The sequence below is a fragment of the Erpetoichthys calabaricus genome, chromosome 9 (assembly GCF_900747795.2).
Source record: "Erpetoichthys calabaricus chromosome 9, fErpCal1.3, whole genome shotgun sequence".
NCBI classification, from domain to species: Eukaryota; Metazoa; Chordata; class Cladistia; order Polypteriformes; family Polypteridae; genus Erpetoichthys; species Erpetoichthys calabaricus.
Genome location: NC_041402.2, coordinates 158,713,320 through 158,737,665, shown reverse-complemented (window position 1 = coordinate 158,737,665; position 24,346 = coordinate 158,713,320). Strand labels below are relative to the sequence as shown.

At 38.7% G+C, this 24,346-nt stretch overlaps 1 protein-coding gene across 1 annotated transcript in view; it reads right to left on the bottom strand.

The window, feature by feature from the left end:
* The window catches only part of LOC114657673 (tigger transposable element-derived protein 1-like), a 31,377-nt gene extending 7,750 nt beyond the window's left edge, over positions 1–23,627 (bottom strand). Inside the window, exons 1-2 of the mRNA XM_028809546.2 lie at positions 23,529–23,627; positions 78–1,769 (exon numbers count right to left, since the gene is read on the bottom strand). Of these exons, the coding sequence (XP_028665379.2) occupies positions 78–1,769; positions 23,529–23,627 (1,791 nt within the window). The remainder of the gene's footprint in view (positions 1–77; positions 1,770–23,528) is intronic.
* Between the last annotated feature and the right edge of the window lie 719 nt (positions 23,628–24,346).

Below are 24,346 nucleotides of genomic sequence, written 5' to 3'. Positions count from 1 at the left end.
GTAAATAAAACGGGTTACTGTGGGGAAGGAGAGTCCCCCTCTGATTCAGGAAGGCTCTCTCTTCTTGGGAATTTTACCCCACTGGAAGCAGGTTCTGGGTCAGAATCACTTGACTTTCTTTTAGTTGCAGGTTGCTTTACCAAAAACTTATCTAATGACACTTGCTTCTGTCTTCTTTTTAAGATGCCCCTAAAATGCGACACTACATTGTCATTACACAAGTTCATGGTGCGCCCACACACTGCTTTATTAGGGTGATTTTCTTCAAAGAAAGTTTTTACTTCTTCCCACTTTGCTAACACTTCTTTAATCTTACTGGAAGAGAGGGTCTCATCCCCTGCTCCCTCCTCCCCTAATGAAAGCTCTTCTACCACCTCTTGCTGCTGCTCCTTGTGAAGTTCCTTAAGTTCATCCGTCGTAAGTTCTTCACTATGCTCCTCCACTAACTCATCCAGATCAGCACCATCCACATCCAGACCCATACTTTTCCCCAGAGATACAATTTCTTTGACTAGCTGCACTGTTTTGTCCACAGGTTGAGGATCGAAACCAAAGTCAGGAACACTCTGAGGCCACAGTTTTTTCCATGCCGAATTCAGGGTCCTCACTGAGACTTCTTCCCAGGCCTTATCAATAAGGTTTAAACAATTTAAGATGTTGAAGTGATCCTTCCAAAATTCTCTGAGGGTCAGGCTTGTATTTTCGGTCACTTCAAAACACCTTTGAAACAAGGCCTTCGTGTACAGCTTTTTAAAGTTGGAAATTACTTGCTGGTCCATGGGCTGGAGAAGTGGAGTGGTGTTGGGAGGAAGAAACTTGACTTTGATGAACTGAAATTCCTCCAGCAAATCATCTTCAAGCCCTGGAGGATGTGCAGTAGCATTATCCAGGATGAGCAAAACCTTGAGTGGCAACTTTTTTTCTTGAAGATATTTCTTCACTGAGGGGCCAAAAACTTCATTGACCCACTCAATGAAAAATTGCCGTGTTACCCAGGCTTTGCTGTTGGCCCGCCACATCACATTCAGTTGTTTTTTCTGCACCTTCCCCCTCTTGAAAACTCGTGGATTTTCTGAGTGGTAGACGAGCAACGGCTTGATTTTACAGTCTCCACTTGCGTTGGCGCAGAACAAGAGGGTAAGCCTATCTTTCATTGGCTTGTGGCCAGGCAAATATTTCTCCTCTTGCGTGATGTAGGTCCTCTTAGGCATTTTCTTCCAAAAAAGACCTGTTTCATCACAATTAAACACTTGCTGGGGAATAAACCCCTCACTAGTAATAAATTGTTGGAACTCTTGCCCAAATTTATCAGCAGCAGCTGTATCAGAGCTGGCAGCCTCCCCATGTCGCACAACACTGTGAATACCGGTTCTCTTTTTAAATTTTGCAAACCATCCATGGCTTGCCTTAAATGCCTCCTCATCTTCAGCCGACGTACCTGGTGTTTTTTGGAGAAGGTCCAAGTACAGCGTCTTAGCCTTAGCGCAAGTGATAGCTTCCGACACCGAATCGCCTTTTAACTGCCTCTCGTTAATCCATACCAACAACAGCTTCTCAACATCTTCTAGGAGTTTTGGACGGTGCTTGGAAGTCACGGTAACTCCTTTGGCCACATTAAGTTTCTTAATTTGTTCCTTCTTCTTCAGAATAGTGCAGATCGTCGATGTCGAACGGCCGTAAGTCTTCGCCAGTTCTGTCACTCTTACACCACGCTCATGTTTATCTATGATTTCTTTCTTAATTTCAACGGCCACGGCTTCCTTTTTTTTCTTTGAGGCAACAATCTTCTTGAGAGGCATCGTGGAATAATTATTTTCACGTTAAATGTGGGCAGCGTCAGCTTGGATTAATTATTTTCACGTTAAATGCGGGCAGCGTCAGCTTGGAATAATTATTTTCACATTAAATGCGGGCAGCGTCAGCTTGGAATAATTATTTTCACATTAAATGCGGGCAGCGTCAGCTTGGAATAATTATTTTCACATTAAATACGGGCAGCGTCAGCTTGGAATAATTATTTTCACATTAAATGCGGGCAGCGTCAGCTTGGGTGAATCCCCGAGTCGAGGCGAATCGGGAAACGCGTCACGCATACCCACAGCCTGGCTCGTGGCTCGTTACGTGAACCGATGCTCGTATTTAGATCCAAATTTTTCGCTCATACTTTCCTCTTATCTTGAATTTCTCGTATACAGAGGTGATCGTATCTCGAGGTTCCACTGTATATATATATATATATATATATATATATATATATATATATATATATATATATATATATATATATATATATTGTGACAGATAGGGGGCGCTGGCATCCCCTTCAACCCTCAGACCACACGTCAGACACCAGATAAAAGTCCAAATGATGAATTTATTATAATAATACTGTGCACAAAGCACCCTCCACTCCACAATACTCAATAACAAATACAATTCACAATCCTCCACTCCCAGCAGCTCAGTCACCCTTCCTCCCAACTCGGCTCATTGCAGGGATCTCCCACAGTCCTTTTATAGTTCATGACCCGGAAGTGCTTCTGATCCCCCCAGTCCATGTGATTCTTATCACTTCCGGGTCAGATCAAAACTCTTCTTTTCTTCAGCCCGGAAGTATATCATCTCTTCCATTCCCGTGATTGGGAAGTCTTTCCGGGCTATATGGAAAGTACAAGTTCCTGGGCTTCCCTGCAGCATCCCCTGGCGGCCCCCACGGTATCCAGCAGGGCTGTGAAGAAAAACTCCAAGGTCCATGATGCCCTGCTGGAATTCAGGGTACCTCCATGTTGCCGGGAAGGCTCCATCTAGCGGTGTGGGGGTATTGGGCGGGATGAACGGCAGGCCATATACCACAGTATATATATATATATATATATATATATATATATATATATATATATATATATATATATATATATATATATATATATACGGATATAGTGCCAGAGGGGCATCCCTTCCGCCACAATATATATATGGTTGAAATAGTTTACTGTCAAATAATGCAAACAGTAAACTATTTCAGCCATTCTATGATCTGCTTCTCGCAACTGAAAGAGGGCACATGGCGGATGTTAGCCGACTTGCTGACCAACCACAAGCGTTACCTGGTAGGTCACCACCCATACAATCAGATTGTGATTCAGACTACGAATGCCGTGAATGTAATTACCCCGATCTACATGCTGTCAAATGAACGAACCACACGCCGTGGCGCAACGTTAGGGGCTTTGCCTCTAGCGCTGACGTCCGAGGTTTGATTCCCGTAAAGGAGTGCAGTGAGTGTGTACGCCTGATGAGCCCAGAATTAGGGCGAAACACGTGTCGCGTACTCTTTGCATTATTTGACAGTAAACTATTTCAACCATTCTATGATCTGCTTCTCGCAACTGAAAGAGGGCACATGGCGGATGTTAGCCGACTTGCTGACCAACCAGAAGCGTTACCTGGTAGGTAACCACCCATACAATCAGATTGTGATTCAGACTACGAATGCCGTGAATTATATATATATATATATATATACAGCAACTCTGACCCATGCAAACACATTTCAGAGAAAATGAAAATGATGAAGCCCTTGATAAGGTAGGGAAATTCAGGCAAACCAGCTAACTGATGACTCACACGCATAATAATTCATATTACTGAGCAGTTATAATGTGTGTTGACGTGACAGACATATTACACCTCAAAAATGAGGAACATGATGGACAGATTGTATTTTAGTTCCTTTTGAAAAGGCTCAATGCTATATATTTACACTAAAGAACTTTTGGTTTTTTTTTCAGTGTATATTGCCTACCTGTTTTCACTTCTCAGGGAACTGGCCAACAGGTCAAAAGTATCCAAGCCATGTTTCACTCCATCATGCCTGCTGTGCTGGAATCCATTCACCGACCGGCGAAGCACTACGTTCAGTTTTCGTATAGTGTGGTTGTTTGTACATAAAACATATCATGTTTTTGCCAGCATAAATTGGCACTTTGCAGCCTGTCTCTTTTACCTAATGTAATAAGAGCAATTTACAGCTTTCATATTACAATAAGGGTGAGAATGAAAGTGCTTTTTTAACTGTGAGCAGTTTCGTTCCATTAATGCACAAATCATCTTTGATGCTAAGGTGAGACTGACAAGCATCATGTGTCAGTGGTCTGGGATAACCCACGATTCATTTATTTTGAGACAATGTAGCTTTGACAGACGTGATGGTACTGTATGTGGTGAATGGCTTGTTAGTAACGTAACTGGTTTCCTATGGCCTGTACTATTCATTGTAACAGCAGTCACATTATCACCTGGCACATGTAATGGTGGCTACCTGCTCAGACGCTGTTGCCTTACAGCTTTCCCAGACCTTCAAGAGAAGGGCTATAATGCCACGCAGGATCTTTTGGAACACAGCCAGATACTCTTGAATGCACGTGGCAGGGTCTTGATGCATCAGGAGGGAGGCCGCTCTACCAGCCAATGAAGTTCTGCAGCATTGTTATTGCACACATATGAGAATAATTTGCATGCTCCATGGATGTTTCAGGGCGGCGTTCGAGGTGCATTCATGTACTCACATTTGCATGATGATTGTGAGTTATAAACGGTATAGTACATGGAAATGTGTGTACACCAGGTTTCATAAATTAAATTTTTTGGTGTACACAATCTGTTTTTTTTGGCAGGTGCACATTTTCAAGCTTGAATCCATGCAACATTTTATAAATGAGACCCCAGGTGTCTAATATGCCGAAGGTTAACTGTTATTATTAGGATACAATAAAAGGAGAAAACTTAACAAAGATAAAAATGACAAAAGAGAGACAAGAACTTAAAGTTATGGCAGAAATACAAATATTTCTACAATTTTATAAATGTAAATTTTACATTTACCGTATGCTCTTCTGTAAATACAGAATAAGAGAAGGTAAAAAGACAAGCTGATTAACCAGTGAAAATAGTTAGATTTAAAATGACTCGCTGATTGTAAAACTGGTGGCAACAACAACCTGCAGCCACAAGGGTCTTCTAGTACTGGGAATGGAAACCACTGCAATAGGTAAACTTGGTTTTACACTGGTAGAATCCTGATGTTTAATGGATCACACATGAGGAATCCATGATAAACAGAAAATGTGAGAAGACTTGTAACCATTTACTGAAGATATCCTGTGGAAGGCGGCAAAATGTTATGAGGTTTTGGGCCCACTGCCATATGCTGTTCACTCCTTGGATTTGCAGTGCAACACTTTGGTTTGGCTACTTGCTGTTAAGTCAAGAGTGTGATATTTGCACCAACTTTTCAGGGAACTCCATATTGGAGCTTTAAATCCATAGGTTAACATGTCTGTCTGTTTTCTCCATATCACTGACCTTACTGAGCAGGGTAAATAAATATATCAATGACCTGTTTTCACCCACTGGTTAGTCTTTAGCCCAGACAGTTTAACCTTAAGTCTAATGAGTCAAGAGGAAGTAAGGACAGATGCCACATCAAAAGCTGAGCAAGAGCAAATCTAAAAATTGTTCAAATACATGTGTTACAGTGTCTGGCTGTTCATAGCAAGCTTTCTTACTCATGCATCACCAAGAATAAATGGGAGTCCCTAAGTCTAATGAGTCAAGAGGATGTAAAGACAGATGCCATATCAAAAGCTGAGCAAGGCAGAATCTAAAAATTGTTCAAATATATGTGCTACAGTGTCTGGCTGTTCATAGCAGGCTTTCCTACTCATGCATCACCAAGAATCCAAGGTCCCAACCTCAGGTTTCCTTTTATTTTGCACCTTCTAGTGCATACAGGTTGGACAGTGAACTGACAATATATCTTTTTGCCTTTCCTGTTTGTCATTTTAATGATGGATAGGTTCAGCCAAAGCTTGGAGAGCTTCCGCTGTTGGGACCTGAAGGATGTATCTGTATTTTTGGTGGATGATGTTATCTTCTTTAGCTCATTAATCTCCAGCTTGTACTGGTGTAGTTGGAAAGCTGTGTGTAATTTGGTGATGGTGAGAATGCTGGTTAGTAGGGAGGATCTGCGGCAAAGTGAAGATTCAAAGTGCCACAGCGTCTTGTTCATGAGTGAGAATACACATAATCATGAGATTGACCACCATTCATATTTATGTGAAAATAACTCCACTATAACTGTAGAGTAGAAGCAAAATCCTTGGATAAATCTTTCAGTTTACTAGTCAGTTGACTTTCCCATCTTCCGGTATGGACAGAAGCTCAGAAGACTCACCAAAAAAAAAAATTAGACTGTGCAAACAATTGGCCAAAATGAAGTTCTTTTACAAGATTTCTTTCTGATTTCTTTTGGCTTTTAAGGATTTTTTTTCTGGCTGTTTCTGAAATATTGTGAATGCAGTAGAATAGAATTGCTGTTTTTCTGGATTGAGATGTGCTAGCTGAGGTGGTATGGGCACGTAGTGCAGATGCCCCCAGGTCCCAAAGGTACCAGGCAAGAACATTTTTAACATGAATTGTATGAAGCATGCAGCTTAATATGATGCAGTCTTTATTAAAGAGAGTTCTTTGAACATGTATTAATTCTGGACAGATTATGTTCTAAAATAATCAGAAGGTCAAGGACTGGGTACATTCGGAGTCCATATCCATTGCAGTTCTTTTGCTTTCGGCTGCTCCCGTTAGGGGTCGCCACAGTGGATCATCTTGTTCCATATCTTTCTGTCCTCTGTATCTTGTTCTGTTACATCCATCACCTGCATGTCCTCTCTCACCACATCCATAAACCTCCTCTTAGACCTTCCTCTTTTCCTCTTGCCTGGCAGCTCTATCCTTAACATCCTTTTCCCAATATACTCAGCATCTCTCCTCTGTACATATCCAAACCAATGCAATCTCGCTTCTCTGAATTTGTCTCCCAACCTTCCAACCTGAGCTGACCCTCTAATGTCCTCATTTCTAATCCTGTCCATCCTCGTCACACCCAATGCAAATTTTAGCATCTTAAACTCTGCTATCTCCAGCTCTGTCTCCTGCTTTCAGGTCAGTGCCACCGTCTTCAACCGATATAATATAGCTGGTCACACTACCGTCCTGTAGACCTTCCATTTCACTCTTACTGATATCTGTCACAAATCACTCCTGACACTCTTCTCCATCCATTCCACCCTGCCTGCACTCTCTTTTTCTCCTGTCTGTCTTGGGCAGTCAGATGGCCAATCATATTCCGGGTGACTTTATGATTAAATCTGTCTGTGGAGTTGCAGGTGGGTTTTACAGATTCTGGCTCTTTGTGGGATTGGGCAGAAGGGGAGACGAGTTAAACTTCTGTGCACCCTTAAAAACATTCCTTACAAGAGAAAACCATTGGTTATGTGCCACACCCTTACCATTTTCTGTTTTATGCCACTCTAAATGTTATAAAGTGCAGTTTAGTATAACGTAGTTGAGGACACCATCATAAAAATGAGATATTCAGGCCACAAGCCAAATGTTATTTTTCCCACTGTTCCTCAGAGAGCTATTTAATAAAGCTCTGACAGTATTAGAGTTACAGCATTTCTAACCAGCAGTGAGATGCTGCACAGCGGGTTTATATGGACCTCAAATTATTAGGATTATTATTATTATTTCCACAGTTCTGTGGGGAAAATGCTCTCCAGGGATTCAGATCCTCTAACTTGTTCTCTAAACTGTGTAATTATGAATGTCTCAGTCAGAAAATGCAATCTCTCTGAATTCTGTAATTAAAAATACATGTAGGCAGGAACCTTGCAATTTTAATTGCGTTCAGATATACAGCTTAAAGTGGTAGGAGTCTTTTTGATTTTATTAATGCTTTTGCTTTATTCTTCAGTGTTCTTATATTTAGTAGAGCTGCACAAAAGAGACAGAAATGTGATGAGAGCTTGAAAAGTCTTGCTTACTGTATACAAACATTTAACAAAGTACTATTAGGTACGGTACAAACACAAATCAGAATTAGCTGTCATTTTTCAGGAAAAAAAAATAAAAATACATATCACAGTAGTTCAAATGTGTAACAAACTGTCTCTTTTGAAAACCAGGCATGACAGATAAAAAAAAATGGCACACAAGACATTTTGTAGACTATCAGTATGTCACAATGCTCGTTCAACAGCGGGAGCACATATTTGAGTTTACAAAAGAACAAAGTGAAGGCTTTTGAATTTCTTTTAATTCACAGTACATTAATAACAACCAATCAGGAATGTGCTGCTCAGTTCTGCAAATGACAGATAGTGACACTTTAGTTTCTTAGATGCAAGAGGAACAAAACACATGTCAGCAGATCATTTTCTTTACATGTTCACAGTTATCTGTTGATTACAGATCTGGCAGCAAAGAGGCAACACACATATGCAGATACAAATGCACTCATGAACCTACAGAATACTGTAGGCTGCAGTTTTTATATAATGTATGCTCCTCTTGCACCCTTGAGACCTAACCAGTGGTGAACCAGAGAAATTTCGGAGTCCCAGTGCCACCTTAGAGCAAATCAATTCATTGGCTTGTGATCTGCCATTCTGTCTTTCTGCACTACAACTTAAACCGAAAAAGCTCCCAGTTCAAACCTCAGCTTAGCCACTGACACTCAATGTGTCCCAATAGGTATAAGGCTTGGAACTACAAGGCCCTCAGTGCCAATACCAGCTCAGCCATTTGCCAACCTGGATGCCTTTATGTGTAAGAAATTTAAAACTGTTAGACTGCTAGTTTAAAAAACAGTCAAATTTGAGAAAATCGCAGTTTTGAGATGCAGGAGGTTAATAATAATTGAAACATCATAAGTGTGGCCCCTGTGTATAATTTTAATTTGCTTGTTGATTAGCATTCTGGGTAACCACCATGGGATAAGATAGTCATTGTGACTATTAAAGGAAAGCTCATATTCATTATTACAGTAGTGGTGTTGTGGGGCAGTTCATGGAGGGGGATCTTGTCTCATTTGGCCTCAGTTTTCAGTAGAACACAAGGTCTTCATTACTGAGATAACAGACATGAGATACACATGCAGAACCTACTGAGTCAGAAAGGCGATCTACAATGATCAAAGACTTGTAAGGTATTTGTGGGTAGTCCTAATATGTTTCTACTGCATGCACAGGCTGCAGCTATAGCAGTGTCCGACATCTGGGGCACAAGTTTCAGCTAGCCTTCTTCATTTCATCCAATTAGAACTTAACGGTTGGGTTCAATGACACTTATATCACCCCTTTAGAGTTAGGGGTTACAGAGAACAAAGCTGGCTTAAACTCGATTTTTCAGTTGGTGTCATGAGATGTTAACTGTGATCAGTAATTAGCATTTTAATGAAACCATTGAAGAATCTATGTAGCAATATGTGACCGGCGTTTGCCTCTGGATTTCTATTTAACCACTCAACTTCATTTGTGGCCAAGCAATTATAATTGGTCTAATGTTACTTGATGGAAGGTGCAACTGAAATAAAGTGAGAGCTGGCATTCTCCTCCTTGGCTCTACCATTGCAGTCTTTATTGTGGGAATGTCATCGTAGAGTTTACTGATTTAGTGTTTCTTATTTTTGTGTAGTATGTTTTTGCCTAGTATTTGTGGAAATCATTGTCTTCATGAATTAGGTTTTGTGTTTGAATTATGGATATTGTCAAACATGTAGGCTTGGTGAGTGTCTTACAGGGACTGATTTAAAGGGACACAAGAGAAAAGCTAACGATGTGACACAGTCTTCAACTCTGTTTCCACTTCTGATGCCTAGAGTGGAGCCACTCCATCCTTGATGTAAATTCCACCTTCTGGTAGCATGCTAGAATAAGATATGCCAGTAGGAAGTGAGTGTCATTTGATGGACCTATGCAAGACAAATAACAGTGCAATTCAAATAACGATTTGCTTTAAAAAGGACAAAGACACTGCTTCTTCTATTTTCAAGAAAACTCTTTCCATCATGCCAATGGCTGTCAAACAGTGTTTTCACAGTTCGGACCCTTCACTATTTGTATTCTATTCTCTTTATTATGACATAAATTCTATGATCAAAGCACAGAGCGTCAAGAAGATTTGGGGCACCAGACACTACACTATTTATTGATAGCTATTGTCATGAAAATATTGCATAAGGTGGTTGATTCATACTTGTCTTGCTCCTGGGCTGTGACAGACACCGTAACATGTTGGAATGGCTGGAAGAGGAAGTGAGGCTTGGATGGCATCATAGCTCGTCCACTTAGTCAAGCTTTTTCTAGCTGAGGGTAGAAGTGAAGAGATGTTAGATTTCTGTCTACCACTCCATTGTTTCCCCCCTTGTACACCTTTCATCAGTTCCCAGAAGAGACAGACTGTAAGAGTCATTTTCCTAGTTATGTAAGATTCATAAATATTTTACTAGATGACAATGTATAATCTATGGGAGGTTCCTAAAGCCCCCATAAGTAGAACTGTATTGGTATATTCTTGCCATTTCTAATAGCTCTGAGTAAATATTATTCTTTAGTTAGTGACAGCCTTGCCATGTGTAAGGTGTAGAGGCATACGGTTTTAAACTGTGACCGTGCCTGGGCACATGCTCGTGCTAACGTGCCTACGGGCCGTTTGAGTGTGTGAAGTAACTCGTGCTTATTTAAGCGCAAAGCCGTACACTTAAGGCGTACAGAAGAAGAAATTAAGAACCTTTAAGTATAGAAAGAAGAAGTAGTAAAGAACTTTTAAGTACAAAAATAACTAAAGTTTCTTAAGAAAAGCTAAGTTTAGAGAAGATACATGTTTCTTTTTTTTGCCTTTTATTCTACGTGTGTAACTATTTTTTCTTTTACTCTTGTGTGGATTATTTGCTTTTAACTTTCACTAAATAATTTTAAAATGAACCTTTGGACTGAGAGATTTCTTTTGAGACGTGTTTTACCCGTGCTTGATCTCGCCTTATGCTTCGGCGGCTACACAGACTGTGCATGTAAAATTACATGTATTGCTTTAATTTTAATTCTTTCATGTTTGTAATGGTTCTTCATCCACTATCAGAAGACCTTGGTGTACAGTCACACTGTGGTACCTGCTGCTTGGTAAACCTGTTGTAGTACAGCTCTGCTCTTTGATCTCACAGCCTTGTCTCTATATTAGAACAGCTACAGTCAGCAGGTCATATAAAGCAAGAAGCCACCTCTAAAGACATGGTCCTGCAGTATGGTACTAATACTGTGAGGTTGAAAGCGGTGGGCTTTATCTAATCTTTAGATGTGGATAGTGCTACAGACAGGCAAGAGCTTCCTTTAAAATCTACAATGCTGCCAAGTTTAGAGTATGTGTGCATGCATATTGTTCACCTTCCATCAATCTCTAGCTAACACAAAAAGTGATTATCAAGAGAAAAAAAGTTAGTGTCTGAGCTCTGTAGCGTGGAAGACAGCCACTGTATGCTCTATACTATATTAGCTGGCAGCCACAAGACAACTCCTGCTTTCCTTAAAAAGCTACAGAGTACAAGGAAAAGATCCCACTAGAGAAGTGGCTCTCAAATTCAGTCATGGGGGCCCCATGTGGCTGCAGGTTTTTGCTCCAAACAACTTTTTAATTGGACTTTTATTTCATAGTTTCTATGTTTTGGAGGATGATGTAGAGATGGTGAGCCTCCATTTCACAGAGATATTGTTCTACATTTACGTCCTGATAAAAACAACACACCTACATTCCAACGCATAGACATTTGCTTTCCGCTTCTTAATACTTTAACATACCCCATATTATTTCCAACTGTACAGGAATGATGGAGTGCTACAATTTCAAGAATTAAAAAACAGCAGGCACAGAGACGATCACGTGTATCCATGAAAGAATATTTCTCCTACACATTCTCAGTAAGGGACGACTTTAATCCATTACCCAATGCAGGAAAGCTGACTCAACAATACATCGTTGATGTTTATGTTCGAGCGGAATCAAATGATCTGCAGTGGATAAAAAACAACCAGCCTTCACTTAGAGCCGATAAATACAAATCGCTGCTGGACTACATTAATCGGGATGCTGACATCATGGAGCACATTCCAATAAAATATTAATATATGCCAAACACTCTATTTGTTATTTCTATGCGCATCATCCAAAGCTGCACACTATTCTATATCTAATTCATACATCTCACTCTTTGTCATGTCCCAACGCCAGGGGTTGGCGAGCGAAGCGAGCAGGGGGCGGAGCCCCCTAGTGATGTAGATTACACAACCAAGTTTATGTATGCTACATGGGAGAATTTTGTGTTTTTTTGTTTTACTTGATTTTATATATTTTCATCATGATCTACATTCTGCTTTTCCCATTGCTCTGGTTATTTAATTCATTATTTGTGATGAGCATATTTGAGGGCCTGGAGCTGAAGGAGTTGCAGCCTTTCAGCATTCAGTGTTGTTTGCCCAATGTCTGCTCTGCTTGTTGTTAGTTGTCATTATTAGGATACGATTAATGGAGCAAACTTGTAGCGACCTCGGCTGAATGATGGTCAACTATCAGACTGATGGTTTATGAATGTTTATTATCGTTTCCGTAACCTTGTTTCATAAACACACCGTAAGAGCTATAAAAGGCAAAGTACAAATAAAAAGCATGTAAATAACATAAACATTCATAACCTTTGTCTTACATATAACAGAGAAATTAATACCTTGTTCACTTTTCAGCGAGATGCTTGTTTGTTAACTCCATATGTCGCCATTTTCTTTTCCTATTCCCGGCAAACTGCGCAATTAATTATGCAAACCAGGACACCCAATAACTTATCAAAATAAAAGTCACGCAAACGCTGCGATTCAAGCCCTGCTGAAGTATCATGTGTCCTTTACAAAACTAACCAGAATAAAGGCAAATTAATAGGAAAATAACAAAAGAGAGTTAAAGTATTTAAAGCTGTTGCAAATATATTTTTATTTCTAAATGTGTTATAAATGTAAAAATCATACTGTTGTCATTTTCTAAATGCAGAGTAAGTGAAGAAGAAAAAACAGCTGATTAAAGGAGATCAATTAGACGTAAAATAACTCCCTGAGTGTGAAACTGATTGGAACAAAAACCAGCAGCTACAAGGGGTCCCCAGGACTGAGTTTTAGGACCACCGTCTTAAGAGCAAGGTAAGAAACCAGATGGCTAATATCTCCTAGGACAGGGGTCCCCAACCACCGGTCCGCGACCCACTGCCGTCTGACAGCCGGGCCGCGAGAGAACTGCCGGCAATGGAGACTCACTCAGACTTTTCAGAGCGCTTGGCGGGCAGGGCTTTGCAGCAGTGCAGAGAGAGGAGAGAGACCGAGGTGAGAGAGTATTACAACAAAGTATTGTTACGGTCCCGACAGTTTCCCCATATGACACGAGTCTATAGAAATCGCGTTACTACGAAGTACATTCAGCAGATGCCTTCATTACAACAAAGTGACCTTGAAATGCCTGAACGAATCATCCACAGAGCAGTTAGATCTGTGGTCGCAGCTCAGATGTGCACGTTTGCACAACGATCCCCAAACAGAAACATTGTAAAAAAAATTCTTTCTTCAAACTTTCCTTGTACTGTTTTTTTTTTGCTGTTTTTGTTTTCTGTGGTTTTCAGTGATACCTTTTGCTTATTGCTTGTCAACATTTGAAAAACACCCATTGGAATTTAACTCATTGTCACCCTCCTATAGAAACGGCAGACACGAAAAAAACGATAACAGTGTTAATATTTGTGATGTGCAATCTGTTGGAATGGCAAATGCAAAGCATATGTCTTTGTTATATGCAAAAAAAGAAGAAAAATCTCAGGTTGCAAACGTATGCGAACTGCTTAATAACTTAATAATAATAGAAATGTTATGTAAATTGTGTATAAAACTGCCCCCCCCCCCCCCCAACCGGTCCATGGAAAAATTTGCATCTAATAAAGTGGTCCTTGCTGTCAAAAAGGTTGGGGACCACTGTCCTAGGAGACTCCTTTTATGTTAAGGACAATAAGAGAGAGCTAAAGACCGACATGAATGCTCAGATATGAATAGAAAACTGCAGTATGTCTAACGGTGTCCTTCACTGGAGTCTGGATTAAAGATGAAAGTTTATCTTCCAGATTTTGAGAAATCACATTAAAAGCTTTGTCTTACCCCAGCCACAATCTTTTAGAACAGGTGTTTTAAAATTCAGTCCTATGAGGGATGCAAGTTTTAACCTCAAGTGTTAGAACTGAATGTCATTTAGGCTGTAAAAAAATTGCTAAAAGTGTTAGTCCTGAGTGTCGCTCAGCCAATAATATAGATGCGAAGATAACTTGGGCTGTAAAAGTGCCAAGCATTACTCGGGCAACGAAATAGGCATGTCTTGCATAAGCGTCAGGCCCGTGCATTACCCGGGCACTGGTGTAGAATCTTTTCCTAGCCCCATGATGGCATCAGTGCCTCACATCAGCAGTAACAACAAGGTAAATCTATCTTCAGGCAGTTAAACTGAAATGGAACAGTAAAACTGAAAGTGATTCTGGGAAATCCAAAAGTGATGCTTGCAATTCTGTCACATTATTAGTACTATTTTAATTAATCATTATTATTATTCCTTGTATCATTATAATACTTTCTACACTTATGACTTTGTACTTTTAGTGTTTTGCACTTTTTACAGTAGAAAGATGTTATTTAATAAAAATGTCATTTTTCAAGCCAAACATTTTTTTGAGAAAAAATATAACATTAAGGAGGTTAATCCCATCAAATTTCTTTGTAATTAGGGGCATGATCTTTTCAGTCCATGCATAGACTTGGCATTACAGTATCTCCAGGAACGGTGCACCAAAGAAGAAAAAAATTGGGAGTGACTTCCCCTCGACTTTCTCATATACTAAGAAATAGGGGATGAGTCATTCATATGGGTAAACCAAAAAGAATGGTCATAGTATTAATATATGTTTAGGCATAAGATGTTATTTTTGATACTTTTATGGTTTCTTGCCACTGTATTAATTTTCAGGTAAAGTACCACTTCTGGTTAGTGGAAGTGGCCCAAAAGTTGATAGAAACTTCAGTTTTGAATGTAATATATGTATGTAAAATTTGGTTGACCTCATTCAAAGCATTCTCAAGTTAGCATGTTTACATACACACAGAGACACATAGACATAATTCCAAAAATGGCATTTTCGGACTCAGAAAAGTTTAAAATGTAGAGATTCATCAAAATCTTAAGATCAAATTTTTGGACGATTACAATACTTTCCCTACGAGAAAGTAAATTAGACTCAGGGAGATCTAAAACGCAGAGATTTATCAAAATCTCGAGGCCGAATTTTTGGACGATTACAATATTATCCCTATACTTTCTATACGAGAAAGTAAAAAAAAAAAGGAAAAAATTATTTGTTGTGCACAACAGTCCATGTAATAGACTGACTTCTTCCTGTGATAGAGGCCATTTTATCTGGTTTTCTCTGGAAGGGGAGACATTTGGAGCAAGATTATTATAGTTAATGAAAACTAAAATCAAAACTGAAACTATTTTTAGAAAATATTTTCATGAACTGAAATAAAATAATGATATACTAAAAATATTTTTAGTTTTAGTTTTTGAATGAATATTCTTGTCATTGGTGTTTAATTGTTGTAACTTTTAACTCTAAAACAGAAAGTAATCCATCACATGCCACCTGCATATATTACCAGAGTAACGGAGGGCAGGTGTTCACACAGCAATTGCGGTAACAAAGCAAGCTGAATACGAGCACGTAAAGCATGTGAAATAGAAAGCGATTTACTGTGCCACCTTTCTTTGCGCTTGTTGTACTGTATATCAAGATGTAATTCAAACGGCTGAAATAGGAATGTGCTGGTCAACAAAATCTTTTCCGTATGGACAGAAAAATAATGAGCAACATGTGCCAGCGTTTTGTTGACAATAATTCACCTACCACTTTGCATAGGAGAAATCCTTTCGGAAAATAAAACACTACTGATCGAGAGACTGACTAGGCCATCATACAAGATCATCATATTATCACTGACCAATCACTTTTGCTTTAAAAAAGTAATTTAACAACAAAGTGATACAGACCTTGTAAAATTCCTGAGTTGGCAATGTTTCCACTGAACTACAGGTAGGTAGGCAAAGAGAGGCTGCCAACTAGTGAAAAACTAAACATACTAATGTGTTTTTGTATTTATTCTATATTTATTAATTTATCTTTTTTTAGTTTATATTCACAGCTGAAAATACCCGATATTGTGAAAATAATCCAGGAGCAGAATTATGTTTTAAAATATTTATCCCCCTTTTTCCAATTTTTTTCTCTCTCTCTCAAAATAGATAGTTGAAATCGCCATATTCTTTTTGTTCTTAACATCAGCCATATCATACATAGTTCATACCAGGGATTTTTCCCGAATTGCATCCAAACCTTCTGGGATAGGCTCCAGGTTTCCTGTCATCCTGCTCTGGATAAACAGGTTTATGTAATGTATATATTATTCCTAATCTCAGATGCTGTCTCTTTTGTTTTGTGCCCGTCCATACACCTATTATATCTATCTATCTATCTATCTATCTATCTATCTATCTATCTATCTATCTATCTATCTATCTATCTATCTATCTATCTATCTATCTATCTATCTATCTATTACTTACTCTTGCTCTGCTCATTATTATTTTACTGTTCTTATGCATGTGCTATTCAAGTCTCACTGCCTTTCTTTTCAGGCCTGCAGGTGACAAAATTCTGTCTATATATTGTATGTGCCTGAGATGGAATCAGAGATCAATATTGTTGGTAGAAAATAAAAAGTGGAGATTTTTGAATGCAATATTGAAGGCATTCATTATAAGCACACTGTCTTGGAGTGACATATGTTGTGTGGTATAGACGTTTACAGTAAAAGAACCCTCAAACCTTAAAATTCACCTAAATTTCATTACAAATTGACCCATTTTAGCCAATAAATGGAAAAGATAAAAATTACCAACAATCAGTGCACATTTGTTCAGCACAAATAACGTAGAAAATATTTAATAAATTATAAAATTGTACAAAATTGTTCATATTCAGTATCTGATTTTGATTATACTTCCAGATAGTAAACCATTAAGTCTACAGTTCTGTCTGATTGTGACACAAAACTAAACTCCATAGTAGCTCTTTAACCATACCATAATTACTAAAACTAAAACTGAAACTAATAGATATAAAAATAAAATAGAAATGTCTTTGTGAAATAAAAACTAAATCAAAACTAAACATACACGATGATGGAAACGAAAACTAAACTGAATTTCCAAGTAAGGTCAGAAAAAATATAGAAATAAAAACTAATATGAAAAGACAAAACTATAATAACCAAAGTGGGCATTTCATCAAGTGTCTTCAACTTTCAGATCCTCTGATCTACAGGTAGAAGGGGTGAATATGTAAGTGACAGCACTCTCTCATGTCCTGGGGGTAGTATTAGAGTTGAATAGTTGATATACAAGCTCTCTACTCACATCTGTGTGACACAATTGAGAAATTTCAATCTGGTTATTCTATGCAAATTGTGGATGAAGCAGGCATTTATATGTGATAGACAGAGATCAACCTTTTTTTTTTCTTGCTATGTAATATTTTAGTCTTTTTTTAATGTTTAGGTTATTTAATCCTTTTTTGCTAATACACAGGTGGATAACACTGAGGTAGCTGCTGCTGCCCTTTAGCATTTGCCATAATTTGTATCTTTGCCTACTCTCCTTGTCATTAATTGTTAGTATTCAGACACAATTAAAAAAAAGGCTGCACAGAAAAAGTACATTAAAAGGAAAATGACAAAACAGCAATAGGCATGAGCTATGGGAAAAATCCTAATTTCTTACAAATATAAAACTTATGCTGCTTCACTTTTCTGAATATAAATCAAATAAAGGGTAAAAGGTCGGCTGATTAAATGGTAAGATTATTTAAAGGTAAATGTGAAATTGGGATACCATAGTCATAGGGGGACCCAGGACTGGACTTAGAACATGTTTTAATTTGTTAAAAGGCACAGAAAGTTCTGTATTGTCAGAATGACAATTCTACAAATTGAGTACCATCCACTTAATCAAGAAATATAGTAGAGGCTGGCATTTGAACAGTTTTCATGTTGTCTGACATTCTTGTTCTTTTCCAATGTGAAAACTCCACACACAGCCATGTGTAAAACCTGAGGTAGCAGCACTAATCGGTGCATGGATGTAATCTATATGTAAAAATAATGTTTTCTCAGAGAAAATAAGAAATAACAATGCAACAATCAATTAAAATCTGGTTTTGGGCTTCGTACATACATACATCCTCAAACACGTTTTGTCCAAGTAAAGGCCGCAGAGGTGTCAGTGAAACCTATCAGTACAAAATCCTAGATAAAGTGAAAGTCAACTGCAGGGCTCATATACAGTATTGGACCAATTTAGAGTCACCATTTAACCTAACCATTATGTCTTGTGGATGTAGTAAGAAAACTAAGGTACAAAGGAGATACCTTTCCACATGCAGGGAGAATTGTAGAGTTTTCCCAGAGAGCAACAAGATACCAGTTCAAACTGGGAGCAATGGACCTAAGGGACAACAATGTTAGCCACTGCACCACTCTGCTCCTTCTTCTTTGAGCTTCATGTTTCCCCCTGTTTCAACAGGCAAAGTAGTTGCCAATCAGCTTATTATTTTTCTTGTATCATCTGCCATTTATGAAAAGTTCCAAAGAGCATTTCCACCAATCATACCAAACCCTTTTCCAAGTCCACTTAATCCTGAGCAGAATCATGGGTTCCAAAGATCATCTGTGATTAAGTTTGTTTTAAATACACTTTCCTCATTTTGGCCTATTTATTCTTAATCTTTTAAGACCTAAGGAATATGCCTGAAAAAGCTGCCTTGAAAAAGTGAAGCTGGTCTCTATGGGTCCGTCATCTTCAAGCTAAGATCTTAACTAACAGAGCAGAATATATTATGTGCAACAAAGTTAAAAACTAAATCCCAGCTTTAAGATTTAACATACGATTTGTCAAAGGATTCTGCTCTTGAAACTCTGTTTACTTTATACTTGCTCTCATTATATAATAGTATTCATCACAACAATGTTAGCTCTCATTGCTCATCTGATGATATCCTTTATACATACTGTACAGTATCCAAATACCCTGATGACTTGAAACCAAGAGTATCAACAAGCAGGCACACTGCATAGAAGAGATAAAACATTAAATGGCAGTTCATTTTCTATTTCCTAATAGTGAAAAATACTGTGAACAAAATCACAGTAATCGTAGCCATCAAAAATAATAATTAAACATAGACAGGTTTGGCCTAAAAACTAAAGCACTGTTTTGTTGACAATGACTTGAAATGTGCTTAAACAAGTATCTAAAATAAGGGTTATTAAATATGTTCCTATATACTTCATGATTGTTTTATATTTCATTAATAAATGATGTGAATTATTACTATATTATTCTACAATATACTTGGTGGACACCTTTACCCAGAGCGGCTTACACTTAACATCTACAGTAAAATGTTTTGTTGCTACCCTAGGTTTTGTGGTCTTTCAAAGTCTTCAGATAGGGCCTCTCATGCAAGAAGTTGGAAAGACTCTAATAAACACTAATACAGCAAACTTCATGGTGGCCCTTCATTGGAGAGAGTGTTTCTTCAGGCAGCCAGGAAACATTTCAGACAAAGGATTTTCTGGTAGCTGCTTCCCTGCAGAACTTAGTGCGTCCTGAATGACAGAAGTCTACTAAGACGAGTTCTCCATTTGAGCGCAAACAAGAGGGACAAACCAAAGTATTATCTCTTAAAGAGTTTATTTTTTTGAGAGAGACTGGAGGCACCAAAATTTCTAGCTTTCTACCATTTTGATTCCATTCTTCACATTTGCAGTAACAGTTACACTTGCTAAAGTTTTTAGTTGCTGGTGATTTTTTTGCTTGTTTGTTGAGGAGTTGTGTGTTGTGCTGCTTAACCTCTTTATGTGAACTAGTCAAAGTGTTTGCCCTTTTGGTGGGTGTATGTATGAGTAGGTTTGTGCATGCAGGTACACGTGTGTGTGTGTGTATGCGAGGTGCCACGTTTACCACCAGAGGGAACTCCTGAGAGTAGGTAGTGCAGTGTTGTTGCACCAGAAGTGCTCCTGGGACCAGCATAAAAGGAGCTACGTCACCACACTTGGGAAGTTGAACTTGGGTGTGGAGGAAGGATAAAGCTTGCCAGGGAAGAATGGAAGAGAAAGAAAAGAAAACAATATGTATGGTGGAACATGAAACCTGTTTGAGGTGTTCTACTCATTAAGCATAAAGATAAGTACCTTGTGAACTATGTAATTGTGTCTGCGGTTTGGGGTCTGAGATGCCCCCTACTGGCTGCTGGGAAGGAGGATGGTTCCTTAAGTAGACAGGAGGCCAGGCATATGCCACCACAAGAAACAGGGCAAAGATCATCCTATCTCACCCAGAAGACAGGCAGAAGATGCCTATGCCAGAATGGATACACTGGCGCCCCGGCTGGGTTAAATTCAGGAACAATACCCGTTCAGGTGGTCCATATAATAGGACTGGGAAGGACAATCGATTCGGTACATTTCCTTCACAGGGATGTTAGGTGGCAGCTGGTTTAAAGTTCCCACATGGACTCCCACAGGGCATGCTGGAACCTGTAGTCCCTTGATACAGCCCTGTGGTGTTCTGTGGGGGCTGGTAGGAGGAGCTGAAGGGGTTAACAATCCCTATATTGTAGTGTGACAGTGCAGGTTCTACTCCATGCTCCCATTTAGGCTTCTGGGGAGCTCTCGCTCTCACTCACTCATGCACCAGCTTTCTCCAACCTGTCGCCTTCTTCTCCCTTAACCTCTGTTCCAGTTCTTCCTCTTTTCCGACTCCCCTATCCACCTTGCGTTTCTACTATATATTACGGGGACATGGATCAGGTGTGTCAATTAGCAGGTCCCGGCATCAATTACGGATGCGGACGACTCCTCACCTGTGCACTTAAGTGAGGACTGCCCGCATCACGAAGCTCCCGGGAACCACTCTGGCCACACTACCACATCCCCTCTAAGCTGCGATCATCTATTAAAACTGGCCTTTTCAATTTGTGCTGTGGACCCACTATACCACTTGTAGGACTTCCCACTGACTCGAAAGTACTTCCATCGGGCTATACACTAGCACTGGAAGTACTTCTGGATCTAAGATAAAATAGATAACTCCAGGTGAGTTGGAGTCGGGTGGAAGTGGACAAAACTCGCCTTGGAGGTGTAGAGGAGGAGTAAAGAGGGAGAAACTGAAGAGAATTGTGCTTATTGTGTTATTGGAACCTTTGTGGAAGGTAACTGTGATCATAAACCAGTTTTATTTTAATGGGACTAGTGTCAATGAACTTGTGTCTGGGGTTTGGGGCTCTCTGGCACCCTCTGGTTGGGAGCAAGCTAGAATACCAACACATCACGTAGATTCATGCATCAGAAAACTCTCAAAACTATATGAGTACTATCTGGCACTCAAGAAGAACAGAACACAGCAGCAGGAAAGTGACAGAATGAAAGAAAACATGTTCCAAGGTGATCTTCAAGAGCTGTTTGATATTGTCGCACAGGGAGCAGTAACAGAAATGAAGAATAAAGAAGATGGGGAATTCTGCAAAGACAAGACATATTTTCTTTTATAAAAGAACATGCTAAATGTTGTAGACCTACAAGTGTGGAACAGTTTTCTGTTCTTCAGATCACCTGACATAACATTTAATGGTTACTGTAAGTTTTTGTTTATTTTTATTTACATTTTTTGGGTTTGTAATAAATTTGATAAAGAATAAAACTAGACTTGTGGAGAACTTGAATATTTTTGGACGACCCTAGTATATAATATACCACATGTTTTTGAAGGAAACTGACTACTTTTTAAAAATAAACGTACTATTAAATTGATTTAAAGATATAGCCAATAAATGAATTCTGTCACAAATGGCTAATATTGCTTGAAATGACTGATTTATAGTTTATTACTCACATATGACTGCAAAACCCCATTTTCAGCTGCCATTAGTCCAGCTGTTAGTAAAATCTCTTAGCTCACCCTTAATCATGTGTAAATGTTAATTGTCTATTAGAGAAACTATTTTAATTGTGTTGGTACGGCCAAATCATGTTATTCTGCTCAGTAAAGCTAGTAAATTGTCTTTACTTGGGTTGCAAGGTACTGGCAAACCTAAAGTTGAGTTCTGGGATCAAAAGTGACCAACATTAAACAGCTTTCTCAAGAAACATGCCAGTCAATTATTTTGTAAAATGAAGGGTTTTCCATTCAACAGATTGCCAAGAAAAATGTCTAAAACTGTCTTAAAAGAAGAAGGGAAAATTGATGTAACCAAAATAAAAAAAAAAAAGAGAATAGCCCAGATACTCAACTGCACAAGAAGATAAGGACATTAGAGTCTGCCGTTGGAGAAACAGAAACCTAAGCAGGTCCTCAGTTTACTGCTTCCTGAAATACACACAAAGTACTGGTGTCGACTGCAACAGTGGAAAACTGATTCCAAGTTGGTGGTCTTAGAGGCAGAGTTTCAAAGAAAAAAAACATTTCTGAAGAAAGAAAAGGTTAAAATAGGCAAAAGAATACAGACATTGGATGGTAGAGGACTCAGTGTTTTTGTGGGTGTGAATAAAGTAATAGCCTGCTACAGTATCTCAAAATTTGGTAACCCATCTAATATTGATCATAATTTAATTTTTTTTTTTCAAGCAACATATTCATTTTATTCAAACATTTTCATGTTTGTTTACATATTATGTCATTTTAACTTTGCTTTTCTGACCTTATTTTTATTCTCTGCATGGCACTTCTAGCTTTATAAATAAGTAACCTAGCAGGGATGGCACATGCTTATGTAGCACCTGACTTGAAATTGACATCATGACAGTCATTCACACTAAAAGATAATGATTTATTAAGCCAAACGTTTCTGTTACAGATATCTTTTGAAACTACTTTGATGAAAGGGTTGTAGGTAGCCAGTGTCTGAATGGCAAGCTAGTTCATTACAGGCTATATTTAGCATGTCCAGGACCTTTGAGTCTCCAAATAGCCAAATATGTAAGAAAAACATTCTACGAACAATTGCACTCCAAATTTAGCTTGGTTATCAATATATTTTTTCCACTATCTCCACCTTAGAAACTTTTCTAAATGAAATCTTCCCAGTTTTCCTCACCTCCCACCTATTTCTATTCCAGAATAGATTTTGTACAGACTTGAAGAAGACTCAGACAGCATTTCTATAATATATAAACCCATTTTAAAGTCCCTTCCTTTTAAAGATCCCATAGTACACAGGGAATAGGATCTCTTACTCAACATTTCAGAAAAGGAGTGGAAGGCAGCCATGAACAGAATTCTGTCGAGCTCCATATGTGTAAACCATTCCATTATTCAATTTAAAATCTTTTATCAAGCACATCTGTCTGTCTTGTTTAAAATTGTCTAAAATGTTTCCAGGGCAAGGTCCAACATGCGAACGTTGCAATCGAGCTCTAGCCTCATTAGGCCACTGTTGTGTATTCAGCCAGTACAAACAGCACGTAGTCTCCTTTACCAAAATCCTTTTTAATGACCAACTCCAAGTCCACCCAACGATCCTCTTCCCTCTTCTCCTCCTCCCCTCCATGCATACTGCCCTCTACTGAACAGAGCAGGAACACCACAGCCACATGTTTTCGCCGTACACCAAATTAACATCATTCTGGACAAAAACCTTTAAATCAGACAGCCTTGGTGTCACAATTACTCGTAATCCATTAATAGCTGTGACTGGTGTACCCATCCCAGATGGGCTTAAAGTGGAGAATGACAAACAAACTGTAATTGCCTTTACTTAACTATTAGCACGTAGACTTATCTTGGTCAACTGGAAGAATCCTAATCCACCTCTTTTAAGTCAGTGAGTAACTGATGTTATATACTATTTAAAATTGGAAAAAATCAAATTCTCACTTAGAGGATCTGTTCAAAACTTTTTTAAAACCTGGCAGGATCTAATCAATAACATTTTAGAATAAGCATTTTTACTGGGGAAGAGGGCTCATTTCTCTCTTTACTACTCTAAACGTTTTACTCTGTTGGCCTTCTTCTCTTTCTCATGGGTGGGTATTTGAGATGAATTTAGTTTTGTTATGTTTGACTTGTTACATGTTACATGCTTTTAATAAATTCAAAGAAAGATAAAAATAATTACAGTATCTGACAACAAATTTATACAGATGATGTGCAGACTCCACAAAGACAGTGATTGGGACAGGATTACAAACCGGCCTTGTGAAGCAGTGGGCAACTTCACCAAAGTTTGGGAAAAACTTTCTGTATGAATTTGTAAAGTGATTCTTAATGTGTC